The following is a 25,094-nucleotide window of genomic DNA, read 5'->3' as shown; positions in this document are numbered from 1 at the left end:
TGTTATTAAGAACTCGGATTTCTTTGTTAATAAAAAAAACCGAATTTAAAGTCTAGCATAAATGAAGAAGTAACAAATTTCCTTGGTTCTAATTAGAGTGTAGGTTTTATAAGTCTTCATCCGCAATAATTACTTGTCCCCCCTCATCCACTCAAATCTCAACATCGCTCACGAGAGATTTTACACCTTTTGTTGACTTCAAAGTTGACTAAGAAATATCAAGTCTTTATTTTTTGAAACAAGTGTGTTGTCAGTTGTCACACAATAAAATAAAAATAAATAGACTCGGAGATATAGTTCAATGTGATGCTTCAAGTGATGTATTATTTCAATTTTAAATAGTAAATTTAATCAATAAAAAAATGCAAATTAAATTTTACAACCAAAATAAATAAAGAAGTAAAAAGAAAACGAATACCACAATCTCACAAAAAAACAGCACACAGTAACTATTTAGTACCCTAGATCACACAATAGAAACCCAATAAAGTACATAAGTCTTTAACACATAAAAATCTACATAACTTACTCTTCACCAAATCAAGAACTTAATATAACCATATTCTTAATTAGATAAACTAGATTCAAACTTCAGTCATCACAACAACGGTACATAAAGTACTTCTCCATCGGCTTACGACACTCGGCACACACCACCGTTTCCGGAACATCGTCGACCCCCGAAAGCACAAGCCGGTTGCAGTGCTCGCCGCTCGTATTTCCCGCCAAATAGTCGTTAAGTGCCTCCACGAAGCCGATCCGTGTAGCCTCCGGGGCCCACGTCTCGAAATCTTTCAAACCACTCAACATCGCGTCGCCTTTAGCCCTCGCCACCTCACCGGGCCCCGCTCCCGACCCTTGGCTAAACATGGCCCACCCTCGGTCACCATCGCCGCCAAATGTGAGCATAGTGAGCACCTCGCGACGAATGTGGTCGTCAACATCATCATCATCGATTTTGGCGCCTTTATTGTGAGAGTACTTTGAGTGCATCATGCTCTCGATTCTCGTCCAAAAGTACCAAATCGAAGTGGGGTCCGTCCAACAATGGCTAAGGCCGTTCGATGTCACCGTTTCGTTGAGCCTCTTCATTCGTTCTTTGGTGGCGTTTTTGCCTATGTACACCATCTCTAGTCCGATTCCTGCGGAGCTTGCGGCATTTCTAGCCGTTCGTATGAAATCACGGATCCATTCGATTTTGTCTCCTCCGTACAAACATATGACCTTGCCTTCATTAATCTACGATAAACAAAATAAATAAATAAAGAGGGGTACTAAATGCAGTATACTTTACAGTAGAACCTCGATAAATTAATAATCTCGATTAAATAATAGTTTATCTCGGTCCTGACTCGGTGAAAACGTGCTAAATTATTAACTCCATAATTTAATAACTTGCTAAATTAATAGAATTTCTCTAGTCTCGACTGTATTAATTTTATAGAGGTTTAACTGTAATTTGAATCGACAAAAAAAGTTGTGTTTATTATAGTTACTTACCCAAGTCAATATCGATTTATCGATACCATCGACAACAAGCTTAAGTCTCCATTTCTCACCCTCCCACAAAATCGATTCATTTCTCGTAGCAAAAGGATATGCTAAATTGCCCCAAATCCACACCATGTGAAGTGCATTTGGGCTAGCCACTTTGCCCTGTGGATCCAACGACACGAGAATCGGCTTTTTCGTAAAATGCCAAAATTCCTTGATGTACCTAACAACGGCCGGTTCTAGTAAGCTGTGGTGGTGCAGTGTGTACCAAGGCATTTTCCCCTGCAGCTGCTCGAACTTAAGCTCGTGCTCTTCGTTCCGTTTGATCGTCTTTTCCACCACCGGGACCCACACGATCTCGTAGTGAAAATCCGGCCTTGTTTTCGATTCTTGATAGATATGGCTAAGTATGCGAAGCTCGTCTTGCGAAATATCGAGATCCGATACGAGCAACAAGACCGTCTTTCCTTTTAGAGCTTCAACACCAACCTATATATATTCACACATCAATGAAATATATATATCAAGAAAAAAAAAAGAATTTATATATATTATATATATAGATATAGATATAGATATAGAAATAGATATACTTTTATATTCTTGTTGGCGCCGATAACAAGCGGTTGTAGATCATCCTTTAAGTATATCAATTGCCCGAGTATTCTCTGGTTATCGAAATGGGGAGTCGTTTCGAACAGACGGACGAGCGTTTGGAAGTAGTCGATGTTTTTCTTCTCGTCTGCAAATTAAAGTTTTTTTTGTAGAAGATTGTTAAAATGTCTTAATCAGACAAATTAACAATGTTTTTTTTTTTTAAGTTTATAATTTACCTATGTATTGGTAGCAAAGACCGAGTTGTGTCTTGAGGTGATCGTGTATTTTCGACACCTTGTGTCCTAAACTCGACAACTCCCATGTTTCTGCCGTTGACGAAAATACCCTACAAAAAATAAATATTGTCGTAAAATAGTTAAAAATATTTCTAACTATGATGTAACAAAAATAATTAAGTGAACTATTCGATCGTAACTTACTGACGATTAAGGCCGATAATTTCTGTAACCTGAGAAGCACAGGCAACCAAGATTCTCACAATCCAATAAACCGCAACCGGAAAATGCGCGATCGCAACCGCCATCGGTTCAACTTCGTCCGATATATATTTAGACGGCATCAATCGATTGAACTCGGAAATGCACGTAGTTAGCTCCAACAAATCCTTAAGGAGGTTGTTAATTGTGTCGAATCTTGATTTAATTACGTGGTCGGAGAGGTTAATGATGTCCGGTAATTGCTTGAGTAGGGCCACCGATTTGGCAAGTGGATCGGTGGTGAAACGATTTGCAACGAGCCAAAATTGGGCGTAGTTTACGGAAAACGATGCTAGTGCTATGGCGGCTTTGGCATCCCAAGTGTAGCTTGAGAGGGAGTTGAGTATTTCAATTGACGATGCATGGCCGTCTCCCCCTCCTCCACCCGAACACTTGCATGATAACTTGAAAGAAAAAAATACGGAAAAACGTGAATGCCACGTCATCGGGCGTGTGTGTGTATATATATATATGTTCACTATATATCTTATACTCGCATTCACATGTATGTATGTGTACGTGTGTGGCGATACGTACTACTAGTCAACGGGCTGGTAAACTGGTCAACAAGTCAACTATGTGTGTATCACACTCTTTTTTTTTTTTTTTTTTTTTAAACAACCGGGATTTCGTGACCGCTGTAGATCAACGGTCATGTTCTCGTTGACAGTTTGCACATTAATAACCACGATTTCAAAAGTTTAATGATTCTTTTTTTTTTTTTTTTCTTTAAGGGACTAGAATAAGACGAAAACAAGAACTCGAAACCTAGTACGACGTAACTAAAGAGGATTTCTACTACATATACCTCACATGAAACCTTGTTCAACAGAAATGCCAACGTGTCATGGATGCCGTCGAAACCCGTCAGGGCTGCAATTTCCTCCCGTATAACGGTGTGTTTTCCCGAGCCCTGATAATGAACCAAAACAACTCAAATCAACTGCAAAATTAGCAAGTGTGTGTGTGCGTGTGTGGGTGTCTATATATACATATATATACGAGTAAAAAGCAAATAATAAAATTAGTATACATACATTGAGAATGCCATCAATGCCGGGAGAAACAAGATTAAGGATATCGTTAACGATGACAAGGATAGATTCTAAGTCGAACAAACGACCATCGTAATCATGAGTTGCCTGGATTTGCTTCGTTAGTGCATTGTCATCGGACAACATTGGTTTACGATCGTTGCCGCCGATCATCGACTGTTGTTTTCGAGCTGCAGGCATACTAACACCACTTGCCATTTTTTTTATTTTTTTATTTTGTTTTTTTTAGGATTTCTATGATGTTTCTTTTTTTTGGTGTAGAGGATGCAAGTAATGTATATATAGTGAGTAGGAAGGGAATAAAGGCATGTTGGATCAAGTTCCTTGCTTGAAGGTGGTGTAAATTTAAAGCCATTTTCAATTGGATAAGGAATATATTTATTTACACTATGTTGGATACTACTTTTAAGACCATAACAATTAACAATAGGGTAATTAAATTAGAATCACCCCTGATGTCTGGTCAAATTACAAAAAACTTTCTCATGTTTGGATAATTACAACTACCCCCTTAACTATAATTTTTTTTTATATGTCTACCCTTGTAGTTTCAAATTTAGTGAAATTTTCGAGATTATATGGATTATTATCACTTTTGTACCCGTTTTATCCTATTCAAACTCCACATTTTGAAGAAAGATGATTATAATATATATGTGTTTTTAAGCTTGTATATATCAGATTGTGGTGCATCAAAGACTGTATTTTTATACAAAACGAGTACAAACTAGAGCACATTTCACGAAATCTAGATGATTATGTTGAATTTGACACCATAAGAGTGGAAGTGTAAGAAAAAATCATAGTTGAGAGGGTAGATTTAATTATCCAAACAAGATGGGCGTTCTCGTAAATTAACCATACTTCAGAGGGTGGTTGTAATTACCCTAAACAATAACCATAGCCCCCCAAAAAAAAATACAATCTATACATGTTTACTGGATAAACCTACACTCTCTCGTATAATAGTTTGCAAACGTTACGGAAGATGTAAACCACAATAAATTAATCATGCATGTGTGACAAGCTATACCTAATAACCGTTAGACAAAATGATTCAAACCTGAATCAATTGACAAAAACTCAACCGATACATATATAGCACCATGACACCAACTTTAAGTGATTAGTTCACCTCATTATTGCAAATGTGATGTCACTATGCAGTCACTCAATCTTGCATCAGCAACTTTATTTTTTTTCTTTCTTTATAATGCTGTTTATGACGTCAGCAATTCTTTAACTTAGTGTACTAATAAACAATTTTGCATTTTTTTTTAAAATAAAAGAAGTGCAATTCTTTGCTTAGCTGAAGCAAAAGCAAAAGGGCTGCCTAGCCTAGCTAATTCCAATCTGCTTTTATTTTTTGTTGGTGATGAAAATTCATAAGTTGCCAAGGTAAACTATATGCTATAGTTTATAATCAATATATAACCAATCTTTATTAGATCAAAACATAGGTAAATATTCTAACACAATTTTTGAATTTTGTCAATTCTTATTAAAAAAAATTGGTATTTTCAAACATTATTTTTTTCTTTCCAATTTTATTTTTTGAAATAATTTTAGAGATTACATTTATAATTTACAAAATCGTCGATTTCAGAACAAAACATTTCGGTTCCAATTTCTAATTTTGGTTACCGATTTTCCCATTTCTTTTAATGGATTTAGAATTAGTTTTTCACTCACTAGTTACCACTAAATATGGATTTTTTTCTCCCCTCCGGAAATGCTAATTTTGATTCGATCTGTTCGATTTCTTTCCGATCGAGTGTTGAATCGAGTTATTGGTTCGATGCTTTGCGAATTGTCAATGGGCCAAATCATATAGCCAAATTGGGCCATGAGCAAAAGTCCAACTATCATAAATTTCAACAATTGGATTAATTTCCAAAAATGCCCCAAACCCAATAATTTCATCAGGCCAGGGTGTGTGTGGGGGGGGGGGGGGGGGGGGGGGGGGGGGGGGGGGGTGGTTTGTGATGAAGGTGGAGAGAATGAGAGAAACTGACGAGGAATATGAAAATGCGTTCCACGTCATCACTGTCAGTTATAGCAGGCTGCTGCCGCTATCGTACGCCTCTGAGATTATCCTTTCTAAACCTCACTCCTCCACCCTTTAATCACCACCGCCTTTGCATCATCCCTCCGCCGCAGCATCTGGCCGCCGCCGCCGCTGCTACCTTCTCCTCTCGTTGCTGCCGCCTTCCTGATCCCCATCCATCAACGGGGAACTCTCTCTTCTCCAGTATGGAGGTAAACTAGCCGAGGCAATTTTCCCTCCTTAACTATGTATATTTCTTTTATGTTATGAGGGTATTTAATTCTAATTGGGAAAATTGGGAGTTAGAATTTTGAGGTATGGCTTCTCTAAGTCTGTTAATTCTAGCAAATTATAAGGTTTATTCATCTAATTTCGTTACATAGTGGCATTATGGTTGTTTGAATGGTTGAATTTTAGTGCCCTAATTGGGTAGGGTTCACACTAGGTCAGTTGGGATTTTCTGCTGTGGCCTTTACGTTTTTTTTTTTTTTCGTAATTTGACCTTACCTTTGGGGGTGACCGTAATTTACCCAAGCAATAAAAGATCAAAATTCTTGGCAGTCTAGCATTTCCAAATAAGCATGAACGGCATAAGAGGGGTAGGGGATGTTAGAAAAGGGATAAATAAAAGGGGTCGTCTATTTCAAATTGTCATTGACCGAACCGTTCGAGTTTCTTATGAAAAAAACCATTGTACTAGCTAACTTATATTGCTGTTTCATGGTCGTGTATGCTTATATCTTATCTCGATCTTGTTTTATGTTTTTTCAACAGCGATTCTGGAGCGGAAGTAGTATAAGTAAGAACAAAGAAATGGTGGAGCATTTGAAGAGCTATGGAGTTATGAGGTCACATAAAGTAGCGGAAGTAATGCAAACCATAGATCGGGCTTTGTTTGTGCCCGAAGGTACACAACCGTACGTCGATAGTCCCATGCAGATAGGCTTCAACGCCACTATTTCTGCACCTCACATGCATGCCATGTGCCTCGAGTTGCTGGAGAACCATTTGAAGCCCGGCATGCGTGCCTTGGATATCGGTTCAGGTAACATATTTTACCTTTGTGGAGTTAAATCATCGTTTATCTTGGTGGAGTTGAAATATATGGTTTCCGAATTGAATATATGGTTTCCGAATTTAATTTTGGATTCGGTTATTCTTGTAGGGACTGGGTATTTGACTGCATGCTTTGCTGTTATGGTTGGATCACAAGGCCATGCTGTTGGTGTAGAACATATTTCCGAGCTGGTCGAAACTTCGATCAAGAATATCAAAAAGAGCGCAGCGGCCCCACTTTTTGGAGACGGATCCTTTTCCGTACATGTTGGTGGTACGTCTTTGTTTCTGAGAATCCGCCTTCGGAAAAAAGAAAAAAATCGACAAATTATAATCGAGGAGATATATTAGTTTTTATTGACTTCTATTTTACCGTAAATTACGCAAGGCGACGTTAGTTTAGAGTCTGTTCCGTATTTAGAAAGTTAGTTGTTTAATGAAGTGATTACGTGATGACAGATGGCAGGCAGGGGTGGCCCGAGTTTGCACCTTATGATGCCATACATGTTGGAGCTGCAGCACCAGAAATTCCTCCGGCACTTATCGAGCAACTGAAGCCTGGTGGCAGATTGGTAATTCCAGTGGGAAATGTCTTCCAGGACCTACAAGTTGTGGACAAGAATACGGACGGTACACTCAGTGTCCGAAGCGAGACTTCTGTTCGTTATGTTCCTCTGACAAGCCGTGACTCTCAGATACGAGGTTACTAGGTAGTAAGTATTCGCTGCAGGTAGATAAATGTTTGCTCTGTATGTAATTACCCTTTCGTACTTCTTCGACTTTGTACAGAAAGTGCTGGAAACTGGTTTGGTAGTTATGGCTATGTATATTTTGTAAAATCAATTTCTAACTCTTTTCCGTGCTTCTAAAGGTAAATAATAATAAAACACGTGGTTTGTTTTTCCTATGCATTTGAACTATTTATGATTGTGCTAACTTGAAAGGAAAATGAAATATATTAGAACGAAGACTGGACATTTCTTAGACATCAAACCGAATGATGCCTGCCTAAAACAACAGTTGATTTGCATATGAATGATTGCCTACTCACGAGTTGGCTTCTCATTATCCCACGAAGAATGGATCTGAACTCGAAACTTATCGTTTCCCCACGACGCTTTCTCGTCTTGTATTCCCCGAGCCGAAGTCACAACCGCTGGATTGCAATCATCCACTTGTATCATTTCAAGTGCTTGTTGCCTGCTTCCCATTTCTGTATATCCAAGTCTTCCATCAGCAACAACTTCAGCTTCGGAAATCCAATTTCCTCACCACACGTCGTCGTCTCCCACTTGGCCCCGCAGAAGGCACTCCATCGCAGTTTCAACACTAGAAGATTCGGCAAATCTGCGACTGCTTTCATATTCTCCCATGGAAATCCACATCCACTCAGAGTTATCTTCTTAATGTTCTTAGGGAAATTCACCATGGAACAAACAGCTCTACATCTAGGGCTAGGATCCACAACAAGGCATTTGAACGACTCGAATTCTTCATGAGAGGCGAAATAATCACCGCCGAAGAAACTCAATGCTTTGAAGGCTTCTTCCTGTGATGCCGCGACACGGATCCCTAATTTTTCGAGGCGGGGTGTTCTCGCAAGAACCCCTTGTGTGCAGCTGTAGGCGCTCACCCCCGAAAGTGTTAGAAGCTTCTCTAGGATAAGAGAATCATCTGCAGGAGAAGGTTCCAGAAGGTCGAATCCCACACAATCGAGGTGCTTCAGTTTATGCAACTTCCAGATCTCGATAGGCAGATAAACGGGAGGAAGATTCGACGACTTGATGTTGTGATGGCGATGGACGATCAAGACTTCGAGTTTCCAAAGGCACGATATTGAAGATGGGAGTTCATCTCCATCGTATGTTATCGCGAGGTACCTCAGGTGAACCAGTTTCAGCACTCGATGTTGGAATTCGTAGAAACGAATTGCGAGTGCATCTAGCACCTTTAGCAATTTAAAGCCCAAGTACAGATCTACTGGATATTGCTGCTTTGGGCCGAAACAGAGAAGCGAGCGTGCACCTGGTAAAGATTCCTCCATCCAGGTACGCACTTGTTTGATGCCGAGTACAACGTTGTTTTGGAAGCAAAGCCGCTGCTGGTTTTCTATTACATCCTCTGGGAATCTACTTCCGTCGTACTTTTTAATAATGGGGAAGAACTTTTCGCTCTGAGCTTCACTAACGCAAATATTCCGAAAGGTGAAATGGAGTCTGCATGTCTTAGTTCTCTTCGTATCTACAGAGCTCAGCTTCGTATTTAGAACTACGCTTCGGGAGATGAGTTCGTTCAAGCACTCATCCCCCGTTTCTTCCAAGCTTCTTTTTTTACCTTTGTTTTGCGGATCAAGAAACCCTCGGAAGCCCATAAATCGATGAGCTTCGAGCGAGGAATCTCGTAGCTTTTCGGAAACACTCCCATGTATAGAAAGCACACCTTTAGATACTGAGGCAACATATGTAGCTCAAAAGCAGTGCCTTTGAGAGGGGCGTGTCATCGTCTATTGTGATGGTGAGTGGATCTTCGTTTTCGGCCACCGTCTTCCACTTCTCGACCGTTTTGTCAATCTTGCTCAGGAGCTTTCCGACCTCAATAATCGCTAGAGGGAGCCCTTCGCATTTCTTGGCAATCGTCCTCCCAATTTTCTCGAGTTCCTTCGAGCAAGATTCTCCGCGAGTGAATACAATCTCACGAAGAAGTTTCCAACTTTGATCCTCATCCAGCAAGGGTATTTGGATAGTTTTTCCACCAATCGGACGAGTTAAGCTTAGCAGCTGAGTTGTCAAGATGATGCGGCTCCCGTTTCTGTTATCGGGAAAGACATGCCTTAACTGGTCCCATACACGAGTGTTCCATACATCATCCAACACAACCAAATACTTGGTACCTAACAGAGACTTGTATACGTGGTTGGATAATGGATTTTTATTGAGGTTTTCGTGGACACTTGGTTGATCCAGAGCAAGCAGCAGAGTATCTTTCAACTGACAGTGTGGGCCGATTGGGAGAAACAAACGATGCTTGAAGTGGTTTTCAACAAGTTGACTGTTGTAATAAACTTGTTCGACAAAAGTAGTCTTACCGATGCCAGCCATACCGACAACCGACATCACGTCACGTTTGGGATCTCCTGAAAAAAGCCAATCTTGTAGCTCCTTCAGCTCACTATCCAATCCCACCATCTTTTCTCTCCGATGGATTTGCCATGCAAAAAAATAGCTCTGTTTCTGCTGTTGTTGTTGTTGTTGTTGTTTGTCTTCTTCTCTGCTATAGTGTTCCTCGGCCTTCAATGTTCTAGTAAATGAACTGATTTCTTGTTTGACTGTTTGTAGTTGTTGGGAGGGAACCAGTTTGAAGCTCTGATCATCTTTAGAGATTTCAGATCCGGAAAGAAACCGGTCCGATACGTGGCGGTTGATCAGATCTTCAAATCTGTGTACAGCATCTTTGATTTGCGTTTTGGAATCGACTGCTCTGTTGCTGCTTGGCAAGGACCTCATTGTTTTGATGAACGACCCCAAGTAACAAAGATCCTCCTCAGAGATAAGTTTCATTTCTGAGCTCTCTATTGTCTGCTTAGTGAAAGCACAGCAGCGTAAGCCATCTATCTCTCTCTCTCTCTCTCGATAAAATTAATCGTAAATATTTAAATCTCTGTGTGTGTGTGTGTTGGTACAGAAGGTGGTATACAAGCTAGTATTGCATTTCGTAGAAAATGTACAAAAAGTTGTTACTTAACAATGACTAATTATTGCAGCTATGGTTTTAGAAGCCACCGCTGCAAAACAAATAGCATATGCATATGTGAATATTTTATCACAAGTAAGAATAGTTTAATACGCCCATGAATTAAGACTATTGATTTGTTCAAACTTGGTAGCTGGTGGGATTGAGCATTAATAAAAATTTGTTGAATTTGCATTTATTATACTCTGCATTGGCATGTCTCTATGTGAAAATTTTAATATAATCATGATAGAGTCATTTTGTAAGTACGCTCTCTGAAAACGAATCATATTTATTTTATAGTCATTGTGAAAGCCTACAAAATTGTAACGTTGTCTTTATGACACCCTTCTTACTTTTTTAAAACACTTGCATTTTTTGTTCTTCAAAAGAAAAACACGCATTTGTCAATTTATTATTATTATTATTTTTTTTTCGGGACAATTTTTGAAACAAAAATCCCTCACTAGTAACATTATGTTATATTAATTATTCTTCTTTATGTGTATACTATAAAACCCACTCGTCAAAAGCTCGTACTGCGACATGCAAATCTTGTGGACCTCGGTCGTCAATTCAACTCCTGTTCAATAACTCAATTGTTAATTACGTAGTCTCCCATGCACGATTAAATTCTCGAAAATGGAGCTTAATCAACAATTAATTAAACTCTCAAAAGAGACCTTAGTTAGGAGACTCTGGTTTTCAATATTTGCCTTCATTTTCAATGCAAGGACTTTACTTTAAGTTCATATTTCATATTTGCATTATTAACAAGTCGCAAGTTGCTTATAAGTTTCACACCTGCTCATCCCGACTCCATTTTAATATGCATCAAATGGTACTAGCTAGACAAGCCTTCCTAGGTTCGGACACAATCTTCTACTTATAAAATTTTTAATTTACATACTCTCTCTCTCTCAGATCTCTGTGGGGAGAAATTAAACTACTCAGATGGCGGATGCTGCAGTGACGTTCCTTCTGGAAAAGGTGACGGTGGTGCTGAAATACTACGGCGATCTGATCGGCGGCGCTGAAAATGAGCTTCAATCGCTCAAGAGCGAACTCGAATCGTTGAAGGTGGCGGCAAACAAATCGAAGAAGCAGAAAGTCTTCAAACACATGGAGATGCAGACGAGAGACGTTGTTCATGAAGTGGAGGACACCCTTGACACGTGTTTGGCCGCTGCCGCTGCGGAGAAGGAGGAGCAAAGAAGGCTGGCTCCAGGTAATTTCGACCTGGCAAAAGAGATCATGTTACTCATACAAAATAAGGTGAAACCAATGATCGAAAAGGCCGCCGAGGTGGAATTTGCTCAGATGCAAATCGGAGACGAAGCTGGCTCAGACGATGAAGAACCGCCGGCAATCCTGAGACAGGTAAAATACATACTCATTCATCATCTTCCTCGTTAATGTCAATTATAATAATAGATTTTTTTTTTGACTATATTTATGGGTGAAAATTGGAAGCTTAAAATAAATTTAGCATTTTCATAAAATTTCAATCATTTTAAAGTAAAATTTTATTAGTCAATAGAAAGGGGGAAAAATATAAGAAATTTCATTTTGAATTTGGACTTCAAATTTATTAATTTTGCTTTTGATTCGATTATATATATATATATATATATATATATATATATATATATATATATATATATATATATATATATATATATATATATATATATATATATATATATATATATATATATCTCTTTCATTATAATTTCTAAAATTTGCAATGAAAATTGATATTCTTTTATTTAAATGTATAAATATGTTTACAACGATAATTTTAGTTTGACCCTTTGATATCAAAACAAAACTGTGTTTCCTATTGTTAATATTCACATTTAGGGCAAAATAAATAAATAAATAAAAACTCACAAAAGAACAAATAATAGAAGTTGATGGATAGGGTGGTTGATAATTTGATAAATTATCATAGTATAAGGGGTTTATTTGATGCAGACAGGGTGAAATACACCGGGTGATTATTAACCGTTGATCTGCACATAATCACACACACCCATGTGTATGTGTTTTTAGTGAGAAGTTATTTCACTTAATGTTTGTTGAATGACTATCTCAACCAAAAGCTTAAGCTGTTAGTGAAATGTATCATATAATATTAATATGTCTAATAACTATCACAATATTAAAGTTATCTAATTTATAAATACTTGATGAGGTCAAATGTTTACTAACTACTAGTGGTTTGTTTCATCTAATAATTTGAGCAAAACTTGTTACAAGAAAATGACTTGAGTAGTATATATACATATACAGTATTCTGAAAGAGCATTAGGCTTTATAGACTAAGATATACTAATTTGTGACTTTTGTACACATCAGACAATCAGACGAGACAATGTCGTCGTAGGTTTGGGAGAAGTCGAAAAGACCATAGCTGGTTATATCATGGAACAAAGAGAGGAGCTCGATGTGATATCCATCATTGGTATGCCTGGCCTGGGTAAGACAACATTGGCATCGAAAGTTTACGAGAGTGACATAATCCAATCCGAGTTCCACATTCGTATATGGGTCAACGTTTCTCAAAATTTCAACAAAAAGGAGTTGCTCCTCGGCATTCTGAAAGAGTTCAGCAGCGAAGACTTATCGGAGGTGAGTGAGCAAGAACTCGAAGAGGAAGTTATAGCATTCCTCGAGGAAGAAATGTTCTTGATAGTTTTCGATGACGTGTGGACAGTCGAAAACTGGAATGCTATCAAGAATGTATTGCCAATGAGCAATGGGATGGGTAAAGTCGTCATAACCAGTCGTAATAGAGAAGTCGGCGCGGCAGCTAGTCCGGTAAGAGGACCCTACATGTTGCGATTCCTCACGAAAGATGAAAGTTGGGAACTCCTCAAAATGGAGGTATTTCAGGATGTCGAAGGATGTCCTGAAGAGTTGGAAGCAGTCGGGCAAGATATAGCCGTCGCTTGTGACGGAAAGCCGCATACGATAGTTGTAATAGGAGGAATTCTTGCGGCCCAGTACACAAAGCAACGATTAATGTGGATGATAAGAGAAGACTGGATTAATGTGTCTAGAGATATGACGTATTTTCTAAGTAGACGCGAGGATATGCGCGTCGATATTTTAGCAATGAGTTACGATACGTTGCCTGATGAGTTGAGAGAGTGTTTTCTCTATACAGGGGTGTTTCCGGAAGATCACGAGATCCCTGCTTGGACATTGACCCGTTTGTGGATTGCTGAAGGATTCGTACAACAAAAGGAATCGCAAACCTTGGAGCAAACTGCGCACGATTATTTGAACGGTCTTGTCAGCATGAACTTATTGATGGTTGGCAGAACAAATCCCATGGGCGAAAACAAAACATTCCGTGTCCACGATCAGGTACGCGCATTCTGCATTTCTAAAGCTGCGGAGCTGAATTTATTTCACGAGGTAAAAAAGTCGTCCAATGAAGGACTTTCTGAGCAGCCAATACAAAATTATCGCCGTGTTTGTTTCCATTCGGATGATCTCCCCGATTTCCTGTCTGAAAAACCCAAGGGCAAAAGTGTCCGCTCCTTTCTATGTTTCAGGGATAGATCCATCGACCTGGAAACGAAATACATAACGGCTATCCCCGATGCCTTCGGCCTGCTCAGGGTTTTGGATTCAAAATCAATCAAATTCAGTCTATTTCCAACAAGGCTCGTCAAACTGATTCATCTGAAGTACGTCACTCTGCGTGTTGATGACCTAAAGATCCTTCCGGAACCAATGTCTCAGCTATTTAACCTACAAACTCTTGTGGTCGAAACAAAATTGCGTACAATCGCAATGAAAGCAAACATATGGAGGATGGTATGGTTGAGGCATCTCAAGACAAAAGCAGCCATTGTTCTCGACCAAAAATGGGAAGGTGATGCCGGTGAAAACCTTCAGACACTGAGTACATTATCGCCCGAATCTTGCACCGAAAGCGTGTCCAAGAGGGCGCGCAACATAAGGGAGTTAGGGATTTGCGGGAACTTAAACGAAACTCTTCTCGATAACGATAACAAGTTCTTGGAGAATTTGCGTCTCCTCGAGAAGTTGAAGCTGGTGCATGATGTGCACTACGAAGCAGCAAACGATAAAGATTATAAGCCAATGATTCGTCTCCCTCAACACAACCGTTTCCCGCCAAATCTGAAGAGGCTGACATTGATGAAAACGTCCCTCGATTGGAGCTACATGTCTACCACGCTGGCAATGATTCCAAAGTTGGAGGTCTTGAAGCTAAAAGACAATGCCTTCACGGGAATGGTCTGGACAGCTGTCGGCGGTGGCTTTCCTAGTCTCCAATTCTTGCTCGTTGAAGATGCCGATTTAGTTATTTGGGAGGTATCGGATGACCATTTTCCTAGTCTTGCGTGTCTCTCGATTAAGAACTGTGGAAAACTGATAGAAATTCCGATGGAGGTGGCGAAAAACCTCCAGAAATTGGACATAGACTTTCTTCGGAGATCAGCTACTGATTCTGCGAGGAATATTCAGATACAAAAGGAAAGGGATCAAGAAGAACAAAATGTAAGATGGGGGGCACGATTCCAGCTATATGTTGGTTCTGGATGCGAGTCGTAAACTATCAGATCAGGTACCGTAATTTACATGTTTTTTTTTTTTTTAGTTCACATAGTATAACTGTACAACAACTAACTATTCCTATGTCATTCATCCATTGATGCAGCAGGTGAATGAATACGTATTGTCGTCTCATATCTAATGCACCTACGGAGCCAGCTTCGTCTGTCCTCCTACTGGCGCCTTGCAATAAATGCTAACTGGACAGCAATAAATGCTAACTGGACGAGGAACTTCAAAATGTTTGCGATTAAGATCAGAACCAAATTATATTCGGTTGCCAACCATCAACCGACTCACAAATGTTGGGTCGACAACGGTTTTCAAATTTGAACAAAATTGGTCTGTCGGATGGGTCGATTTTTAGGCTGGTGACCGACCCAACCCAACCCATCCCAACCCAGTCACAACCCTAATTATAGGGTCGAGATCATTGCCCTCAACATATCTCAAATCTTTATTAATATAAAAATGTAAATTTTTTGCATACCGATTCCCCCTCAGAATTCTTTAATACATTCTACCCGCATAACTTCAAATCCTGGCTATGCTAATGCATATAGTTATTAGTTATATGGGACAATTAGCGAAACTCCCCTATAACATTGTTTTAATAAGGATGGATCCAGCCCCTTTTTCCTTATTAGTGATAGGTCCAGTTTTTCTCTTATTCCAATTTTACCTCCTACTATTCACTATCACTGATTTAATGACTTCTTAATTTTTTTAATTATAATTTTCGTTTATTTTTTTATTTATTTAAAAAAAAATATTTTTATTTAAAAAATATTATTTACTTCAAAAAAAATTAATCTTTTTTTTTTTTTTTTTTTTTTTTTTTTTTTTTTTTTCATGTTGTTGGGTTTGCAAATCAATTATAATATTTTCGAAAATAACTATAAAATTTTCGAAAACAACTACAATATTTCTTAAACAACTAAAATTTTGTTTTTCTTTTTGACTATTTTGTTCATAATCAACTATATTTTACCGAAAACAACTATTTTTTTTCTCGTTTTTTCTCCGAATCAACTTTAAGAAAACTCTAAAACAACCACAAAAAATAGTTGTTTTCAATGGCAAGTTTACCAAAGAAGATCAACTAAAAATTAAAGAAATCAACTATAAAAAAATTGAAATCACCTATAAAATATCGAAAACAACAATAAAATCTAGTTGTTTAATGAAATCAACTAAAAATTATCAAAAACAACTCCAAATTGTCAAAAACAACTACAAAAATCGAAAACAAATACAAATTTACAAAATCGACTACAAAATAAACAACTCCAATTTTAGAGAAAACTTCTATAAATTCATTTCTTCTACTTTGCCATGGTTGAGATAGGAGTTTTCTTCCAGAGATAGGGCCAAGATACAACTCCGATCATATGAGTTTTCTTCCACAGATCTTCATAGATATCGAACGTGCTATGCATAAAATAATCCCAATGTCCGCAACTATTTCATACATAAATACAAACAAAAAAAAAACAATAAAAATTCAAGTCAGAATACACAATAATATCCAAAATATGTAATAACATCAACAAATTGCTGATTTTCTATTTAAACAAACGCAAGACTCAAATCACAAAATTATTCAACAAATAAGACATGATAGAAATCGAATCATACTGTAATTTTTGACAACTGAATCAAGACAACAACATCATAACAATTAATCTAAAAAAACAATCAGTTGCAAAATAAAAATGATTAAATAATGAAGGAATTTGACAGACAAACCTAAATAATCTCGTTTGCTTCGATCCGGATCTCATCGTCACCGGTGTTACACCGTCATGAAGGCTAAGAGGTCGTCGATGTCGGATCGGAGTCATGTGACGCTGGAAGTTGTTCCCAAAAAACAGCGGAGAAATGAATCGGAGAAGAAGCTTCGTCATCTGCTTCATAATTGCCCTTGACCATGGGATTCGCACATAAAAATGCTATTGGGAGAGAAGAAGAGGGATGAAAAAAAATATAGAAGATCGTAAGGCGGGGGTGGGGGAGAGACTGCGTGGGAGGTGCAGATCTGTGGCGAGGGAGAGAAAAAGAGAGAGATGCGGCTGGTGAAGAGAAGTGAGCGGAAAAATATGGTTTAATGATAATTAAGGGTAATATAGAGATATCCCTAAATTTCGAATTTATGGTAAAGTAAAATATATAATGAGGGGGTTTTCACTAATATGCAAAATGATCTTATATCCATCCTAATATAACTAAATGTGTTGGGGGGTTTTCACTAATAATCCCTAGTTATATAGCTATTGGCATCTCTTTTAAGATTTGTTTAGTTACATCCATACACCATTAAACTAAAGCCTCTTTCGATTAGAGCTCATTAATTTGGATTAAATTCATGAATTGAATTAAATCATAACTGACTAATTAATAAGTTAATTAGCAAGACATTCGATTCTTTGGATCAAATCTAATAAGTTCAAATATGGTAATGAATGTGATGTGTACATAATATCACTAGTTTAGCAATAATCCAATTACGTGTTATGTTTGGATAATTAGATGTTACTACTTATTATTTATACTGAGTGAATTTGAACTACTCATATGTATGTCAGTATGTGTGCTTAGTGAGTGGTAATTTAATCAGATCCACAGTTGAAATCATTCCACTATAAATAATCAGGTGTAACATTTAACTTTCCATTACGTTCTTCGTTCAAATTCATATACACAATAATATCAACTCCATATATTGTTTAATAACATAAAATAATAACATATCTTTTGAAGTTATTTTTATACTACACCAGGTGAAAGTTATACCGGGGAGGATTTCATAGTTTATCTATACACACAAATACGCAATTTGTGTGTTCGTGCGCTTATAAATGATGAATTACTTATCTAGTCTACTTCACCCGGTGTAGCATAGTATAAACAATTCGTTTGCCGTATAACCAATACTTTTTTATAAATAATGTTAAAATATTAAAATAACATTTATGTATTATTGTCCAGCTTATTAAAAAGAAAATATAATTAATATTTATATTGAAAATTTATTCCAAAATATTATGGGCTTACATTAATTTGCTTTACAAGCTGCCGACCAATATAAATCATTCGGCCATTGGGACTTTCACTTGTCTTTCCTCCGCCTACAGTTGACTTGCTGACTTTATGTTTTCACATGTCTTTGCTTCGCCTACTCAATGGCATGGCATCTTCTTATTTATTTATTTACTTATTTATTTTAAATAAATAAAAGGAAATTCAACTATGGCAAGTTGTTAGGTATAAGTTTGAGTTTGGCATAAAAAGCCAAAAATATGATAGGTATAGAGTAGAAACTCTTTTGTAAAACATTTTCAATTTATTTATTAATTAATTAAAGAAAATAGATTCGATTAAATTTGAAAAAAAAAGACTTCAAAATTTTAATTTTGAAATTCACCACACTAGTTTAGATTTGATTTAGATTGAGTTAAGCATTCAAAATTACTATTTTATCGATTCAGACCTCATTGGCTTGTTAATATTGTGTTAGATTGACTAAATAGTAGGAGTTAGTAACATGTTTGTTTGGTAGAATTCAATATTATTCAAGTTCACTGCTAAAGTTGAAATCCACTTAAGTGCTACTACATCATGAAATTAGTAACACCCCTCCCCCAAATGATTAATTTTGTAAGGATGACTAAACGAAAAAGTACAATTGTATCCTTCAAACAATAACTTAATTTTGTTAAAGAAAATACTTTGTAGACAATTCACATAATTTAACAAATTTAATACCACATGTAATCTGAAAAATCAAACATATATTATTAACTAATTAATTAGTTAACCAGTAGAAAATTAATCCAATCTAATCTAATCCGATCTAATCCAATAGGTAAGCAAACGATGCCTTAATTAGTTAACCAGTAGAATATTAATCGAATCTAATCTAAATTACAATTTCATTTAGCCCGATATAGGTAAGCAAACGAGGCCTTAATTAGTTAACCAGTAGAATATTAATCGAATCTAATCTAAATTACAATTTCATTTAGCCCGATATAGGTAAGCAAACGAGGTCCATCGTTGGAATAAACTCAATAAATTTGCTATCAATATTAGATATTTTATAAATGCACAAAAATAAGAACGAGTCAGTGGCCATTCCCCAAAGCAAGTCAAACCAAACAAGTTGACACCTCAAATTTGGTAATTTTATTACAATTATGCTATTTTATTGTTGCTATAATATCATGACAAAATATCCTCAAAATTGTCCTTTTTTTTATATTTTGAGTAGGTCTACTCCAATTTGTGGTCCTCTTCATTCTATAGAATATCTTTTCTTAAAGATTATGGCTCGACTCGTTCTCAAGCTTCAGTCCCGAAGCAATTGGTGACTCGGTCCACACCCGGGGCCTCCGCCACGTGACGATTGCATTCTATATCTAGGCTAATAATCTCCCGATCAACATTGCTCTCTTTAGGAATCGAACCACTGATCTCAAGCTTTGATTACTTACATATGTAGGACCTTAATCGTTACTTGTTGTATAAAATTAACTTCTAATACCTCATGCATTATCAAACTATACAAAAATTTTATGGAGAATTATTAATATTATAATTTAAAGGGTAAATTGCACATCACCCCTGTAAATTTCTAATATTCGCGCTTTACCCCTCAAAATTTTTAAAAGTGAATGTCCTCCTTCAAAATATTATTCTTGTTGCACATTGCCCCGATAGCAAAATTTCGATGGATTATTCATTAGAATTGAGGATTTTTGTTGCACGTTGCCCCTTTAAATGTTATTTATATTGCACGTTGCCCCTTTAAAATGTTATTTTTGTTGCACAATGCTCTCAAAAAATTGGCATATAGGGCAAAATGCAGTCAATATAATATTTCGAAGGGGGAATATCCATTTTTTTAATTTTTAGGGGAAAATTGCGAAAAACAGAAATTTATAGGAAGTAAAGTGCATTTTGTCGTAATTTAAATTATTTTTCTAGGATTAATTAACATAATTTTTTATACATGAACAGAAAAGCCCCTTTTCAGTGTGAAAGCCTATACATTTTTTTGCTCCATCAAAATAACAAAATTGAAAAAGAAAAACGAAATTGCATATTTTTATATATGTATAAGAAAATTAAACTTGAGTCGTCGGTAGTATTATTGCATCCCCTCTCTCTCTCTCTCTCTCAAAATCTCTCCTCCTCTCTCTCTCTAGAAATGGCGGAGGCTGCGGTGACATTCCTGCTGGAAACGGTGACGGAGATACTGAAATACTACGCCGATCTGATCGCCGGAGCGGAAGGCGAGCTGCAGGAGCTGCAGAAGGAGCTGGAACTGTTGAAGGCCTGCCTGAAGGAGGCGGCGGAGATGCCGGAGAAGGGGCCCCACTTCAGAGTATTAGAGAAGATGATGAGGGAGATTATTTATGACGTGGAGGACACCCTCGATATCTGTCTGACCGATGCTTCCGCCTCCGCCTCCGCCGCCGCGGCGAAGTCCAAGAAGAAGCTTTTCGGCCGCCGGAAGGCACTGGCGGCGCTGAGCGCTATCAGCATGGCGGAGAAGGTGAAATCGCTCAGAGAAATGGTGAAGCCGATCTACCAAAAGGCGACGATGGAACTTGAGAACATGAAAAACAGGCGTGGATCTTCCTCCGGCGCCGGTGAGGAATCAAGGACTATTGTGAAAAAGGTAAATATTTCATAAAACTCTTTTATATTAAGGGAAAATTGCACACACCCCCTGTAAGATTCTAATTCTTGCACTTTACCCCTCAATTTTTTTTAAGTGAATGTCCCCGTTCAAAGTATTATTCATGTTGCACATTGCCCCAATAGCAAAACTCCGATAGATTATTCATCGCAGTTGAATATTTTTTGCTGTACATTGTCCCTTTAAATGTTATTTTTGTTGCACAATGTCCTCCAAAAATTGGCTTGTGCGGCAAAGTGCAACCAAAATAATATTTTGAAGGGGAAATATCCATTTTTTGAATTTTTAAGAAGTGCGAAAATGAAAAATTTATAGGGGTTGAAGTGCAATTTGTCTTATATTAATTAAGGTAAATTACAATCACCCCAGAAGTAAGGTCTATTTATAAAAATAACCTCCCATGTTTTGATAATTATATCCACCCCTTGCAATTTGTAGATTTCTTACACTAACACCTCTTTTAGTGAATGTAAGAAATTTACAATTTGCAGGGGCTAAAAGTAATTTCTGGAAAAGAAGAGATTTTTTTGTAATTATATTTTACGTTAAGTGGTTTTAATTTACCCTTAATTCTAATATTAGTGTAAAACTGCATATGTAATGTATTTTAGAATCTCACACTACAGTTTTACCCGTTGACTAACTGATGAATAATACAAATGCAAATGCTTAATGGTGAATCTAAATGAATGGTTGACAATGAGTCTGAATGTAATTCAATTTAAGATAAAATGCACTTCACCCCCTATAAATATCCCATTTTGGCACTTTCCCCCTAGAAATTCAGAAGAGTGATAACCCTCCCTCGAAACATTGATTTGGTTGCACTTTGTCCCAAAAACCAATTTTCGGTTGGCATAATGCAACAAAAATTACATTTAAAAGTGGGAATGTGTAGAAAAATAGTATTTCTAAGGGGCAGCGTGCAATAAAATAAATGGGTAACGTGTAAAAAAAAAAACACTCAATTCTGGTTAATAATTCCTCGAAATTTTGCTACTGGAGCAATGTGCAACAAGTATAACATTTTGAAAGGGAGCATTAATTAAATTTTGAGGGGGTAAAAGTGAGAAAATTAAAAATTTATAGGGGGTGGGTGACATGCAATTTGGCCTTCAATTTGATGAAATTATTGAGAATAAATATAAGCCAAAAAAGAATTAAAATATTTTTAATATTGAATTTATAAATTGTTGTAAAACTCTCCACGTGTTCTATTTTTTGGCAAAATTTGAATAATTTCGAAAAAAAAATCCTTCTATTTCTTATTATTTATTACCTATAAACATTGTGAAATTGTTTTTTTTTTAAATTGATGTTGCTTCATATAAAAACCAATTTGTATATTCATTGATTTTCAAGATATTGTATATATCTATTTATTCTTTTTTTATAAAGTTATAGTGATTGGATTTTAAAATTTAATATTGAATACCACTTTTTACAATTTTTCAAATTTTCAAAATTTTTATAATATTTATACAAAAAATAATTCGTCAATTCAAAAAAAAAAAAAAAAAAAAATAGTTGAAGTAAATATGGTTGTCAAAATATTGGCATAAATTGCACTTAAGCTCCTTAAAATTTTCAATTTTAGCAGTAAACCCCCTATACATATAGATTGACCCCCTCTTGATATGAAACTAGTTAGCTTATCGCAAGAAATCAGTTATACACAATTGTTTCTAATCACCAGCTGATGTAAAACTTTTGTACACAGGATCTGACAATCAGGCAAGACAAAGTTGTAGGTTTCGAAGACGAAGAAGAGAAAATCGTCGGCTTTCTCATGGAACAAAGAAAAGAACTCGACGTTATCTCCATCATCGGTATGCCCGGCCTGGGCAAGACGACGCTAACATGGAAGATCTACGACAGCGACGCGATCCAGCGCGCGTACCGCATTCGGATATGGGTCAACGTTTCTCAAAAGTTCAACAAAAAGGAGTTGCTTCTCAACATTCTCAAAGAGTTCACGGGCGAAGACATGTCCAACAAGGGCAACTTCGAACTCGAGCAGGCGGTTCGAAAGTGTCTCAAAGACGAAAAGTTTCTGATAGTTTTGGACGACGTGTGGAACGTCGAAGACTGGAAAACCATCAAGAAAGTCTTGCCGATGATCAACGGGTTGGGTAAGGTCATAATAACTAGCCGCTTGGTCGAAGTTGGTACGAGCGCTAGTATCAGAGGACCGTATAAACTGCGGTCCCTTACGAAAGACGAGAGTTGGAAACTCCTTCAATTGGAGGTATTCGAGGATGTCGGCATTTGTCCTCCGGAGTTGGTAGCCGTCGGCGAACAAGTGGCCCACAACTGCGACGGACTGCCGCTCACGATAGTGGTGATCGGAGGAATTCTCGTCGCGCAGTTCTCGAGGCAACGGCCGATCGGCGTGATAAAGAACGAATGGATTAAGGTGTCGGCGAATGTGATTCAGTTCGCGAAAACCGACAAGAAAAACCACATATCGAATGTTGTGGGGTTGAGCTACGATATATTGCCCGACGAGTTGAAAGAGTGTTTTATCTACATGGGGGTATTTCCGGAAGATCACGAGATACCAGCGTGGACGTTGACGCGGTTGTGGATTGCCGAAGGATTCATACAACAGAAGGAAGGGCAAAGCTTGGAGGAAACCGCGGAGGAGTATTTGAACGACCTCATCAACCGGAACTTGTTGATGGTTGGTCGAATAAATCAGATGGGCGAAAACAAAACGTGCTCCGTTCACGACGTGATACACTTGTTCTGCATTACAAAAGCTGCTGAGCAGAATCTATTCCAAGAGATCAAAACGTCGAGCCAAGGAGTATCTCTGCCTCCGATTCCCGCTACGGAAAAGTACCATCGTCTTTGTTTCAGCTCCGATCTCTCCAGATTCCTCTCCGAAGGAAAGGCTTACCCGAGCGTTCGTTCGTTTCTGTCTTTCTACAAGGATCTCGTGGAGTTGAACCCGGAATACATCACGTCGATCCCGGACGCGTTCAAGTTGCTCAGGGTGTTGAATTCCAACTCGATCAGATTCCATCAATTCCCGCCGACGGTTGCCGAGTTGTGTCATTTGAGGTACGTCACGCTATACGTTCACAATCTCACGGTTATTCCCGAGTCCATCTCCAAGCTATGGAACCTGCAGACGCTTCTAGTCGAGACGAACTCGAATACGGTTTCGATGAACGGGAATCTATGGAGTATGGTTCGGCTGAGGCATCTCAAGACGAAGGCAGCCATGGTTCTTGACCAAGAGCAGAAAGGCAACGCCGGCGAAAACATTCAAACGCTGAGTACGCTGTCGCCGGAATCTTGTACGGAGATCGTGGCGACAAACGCGCGCAACGTAAAGGAGCTGTGTGTTCGCGGGAATTTGGACACGCTCTTCGACGCCAGGTTCTTGGAGAAACTGCTCTCCCTCGAAAAGCTGAAGCTGGTGCACGAGAAATCCGGGAAAATTAGCCTTCCGAAAACGAGCTTCTTCCCGAGAAATCTGAAGCGGCTGACTTTGAGGAAAACATCCCTACAATGGAGCGATATGTCTACACTGGCGAAAATTGAAAAGCTCGAGGTACTCAAGTTGAAACAGGGAGCATTCGTCGGAATCCAGTGGACGGTTCGTGATGTATTTCCGAGTCTTCAGTTCTTGCTCATCGACGACGCGGATCTCGTTATCTGGGAGGCCTCGGCGAAACATTTTCCTAGTCTGACGTGTCTTTCGATCAAGAAATGCCAAAAACTCAAAGAAATTCCACTGGAGCTGGCGAAAAACCTCCAGAGATTGGATATTGATTTCCTCCGGAAATCCGCTACCGCGTCTGCTAGGGCTATTCAAGAACGGAAGAAGAAAGATCAAGAACATGAACAAAAAGTCCGATGGGGGGTTGGATTCCAGCTCTCCGTTGGTTCGGGATGTGAGGCATAAACTATCAATCAAGCTCGAAAATCGAAACAATCGACTACCTTAATTATCATCAGGTAACTTACACGTCTTCCTCTTAAACATTTCAATTCACATAGTGTACATTTGTTTCAACTAATTCCTAGGTCATTTCTGTATCAATCGAAGAGTTCGTTTCTTGATGCAGGTGAATAAAACGGGAGCCGTGTTTTTGCTTAATTCCTTGCAAATAAGTGCTGAACTTCATCTTGTTCTAGATGAGGAACTTCAAAATGTCTGTACTCTTTATTTACGTTGTCGACCTACCGTCGTCGTTTTTCGTGTATTACTTTTGTGTGTTTCTTATATTCAACAAACTATCGTATTTTTTTGAAGATTATTAATAAAAATTGGCTCTAGATGTTCTTCATTTTTACCAGCTTGTGGTTTT

General features: G+C 37.9%; 5 protein-coding genes across 6 annotated transcripts; 3 read left to right on the top strand and 2 right to left on the bottom strand.

Moving 5' to 3' along the window:
- Positions 1 to 374: 374 nt before the first annotated feature.
- On the bottom strand, positions 375 to 3,889 carry SEOR1 (sieve element occlusion amino-terminus protein). Its single transcript, XM_012973868.2, has 7 exons — positions 3,626 to 3,889; positions 3,397 to 3,501; positions 2,532 to 2,992; positions 2,328 to 2,437; positions 2,088 to 2,236; positions 1,501 to 1,983; positions 375 to 1,239 (listed from the first exon to the last, which is right to left on the bottom strand). Exons 1-7 carry the CDS (start codon positions 3,839 to 3,841, stop codon positions 592 to 594), a joined length of 2,172 nt encoding a protein of 723 aa, XP_012829322.2. The 5' UTR covers positions 3,842 to 3,889; the 3' UTR covers positions 375 to 591.
- Positions 3,890 to 5,591: 1,702 nt separating this feature from the next.
- Positions 5,592 to 7,653, top strand: LOC105950522 (protein-L-isoaspartate O-methyltransferase 1). Its single transcript, XM_012973887.2, has 4 exons — positions 5,592 to 5,902; positions 6,465 to 6,735; positions 6,856 to 7,020; positions 7,206 to 7,653. The coding sequence occupies exons 1-4, from the start codon at positions 5,666 to 5,668 to the stop codon at positions 7,454 to 7,456; spliced, it is 924 nt and encodes a 307-aa protein (XP_012829341.2). The 5' UTR covers positions 5,592 to 5,665; the 3' UTR covers positions 7,457 to 7,653.
- Positions 7,654 to 7,679: 26 nt separating this feature from the next.
- Positions 7,680 to 10,344, bottom strand: LOC105950415 (putative late blight resistance protein homolog R1A-4). The gene is given in 4 exon segments (XM_088817097.1): positions 7,680 to 7,935; positions 7,938 to 9,098; positions 9,101 to 9,209; positions 9,212 to 10,344. Coding segments are annotated over 4 exon segments (2,508 nt in total). The 5' UTR covers positions 10,304 to 10,344; the 3' UTR covers positions 7,680 to 7,789.
- Positions 10,345 to 11,390: 1,046 nt separating this feature from the next.
- LOC105950531 (putative late blight resistance protein homolog R1B-17) lies at positions 11,391 to 15,098 on the top strand. The gene is made up of 2 exons (XM_012973897.2): positions 11,391 to 11,855; positions 12,837 to 15,098. Exons 1-2 carry the CDS (start codon positions 11,430 to 11,432, stop codon positions 15,066 to 15,068), a joined length of 2,658 nt encoding a protein of 885 aa, XP_012829351.2. The 5' UTR covers positions 11,391 to 11,429; the 3' UTR covers positions 15,069 to 15,098.
- Positions 15,099 to 20,105: 5,007 nt separating this feature from the next.
- Positions 20,106 to 25,079, top strand: LOC105950443 (putative late blight resistance protein homolog R1A-10). 2 transcript variants are annotated; one of them, XM_012973798.2, is made up of 3 exons: positions 20,106 to 20,751; positions 22,493 to 24,741; positions 24,852 to 25,079. In XM_012973798.2, the coding sequence occupies exons 1-2, from the start codon at positions 20,182 to 20,184 to the stop codon at positions 24,686 to 24,688; spliced, it is 2,766 nt and encodes a 921-aa protein (XP_012829252.2). In that variant the 5' UTR covers positions 20,106 to 20,181; the 3' UTR covers positions 24,689 to 24,741; positions 24,852 to 25,079. The 2 variants fall into 2 exon arrangements, with proteins under 2 accessions (XP_012829252.2, XP_088673219.1); XM_088817093.1 differs by having other exon boundaries at positions 20,112 to 20,751; positions 24,811 to 25,079.
- Positions 25,080 to 25,094: the final 15 nt, after the last annotated feature.

This window comes from Erythranthe guttata, chromosome 4, assembly GCF_056151865.1.
Source record: "Erythranthe guttata isolate IM_541 chromosome 4, IM_541, whole genome shotgun sequence".
Lineage (NCBI taxonomy): Eukaryota > Viridiplantae > Streptophyta > Magnoliopsida > Lamiales > Phrymaceae > Erythranthe > Erythranthe guttata.
Note: the sequence above shows the minus strand (reverse complement) of the source record. Positions and strands in the feature narration are given on the sequence as shown.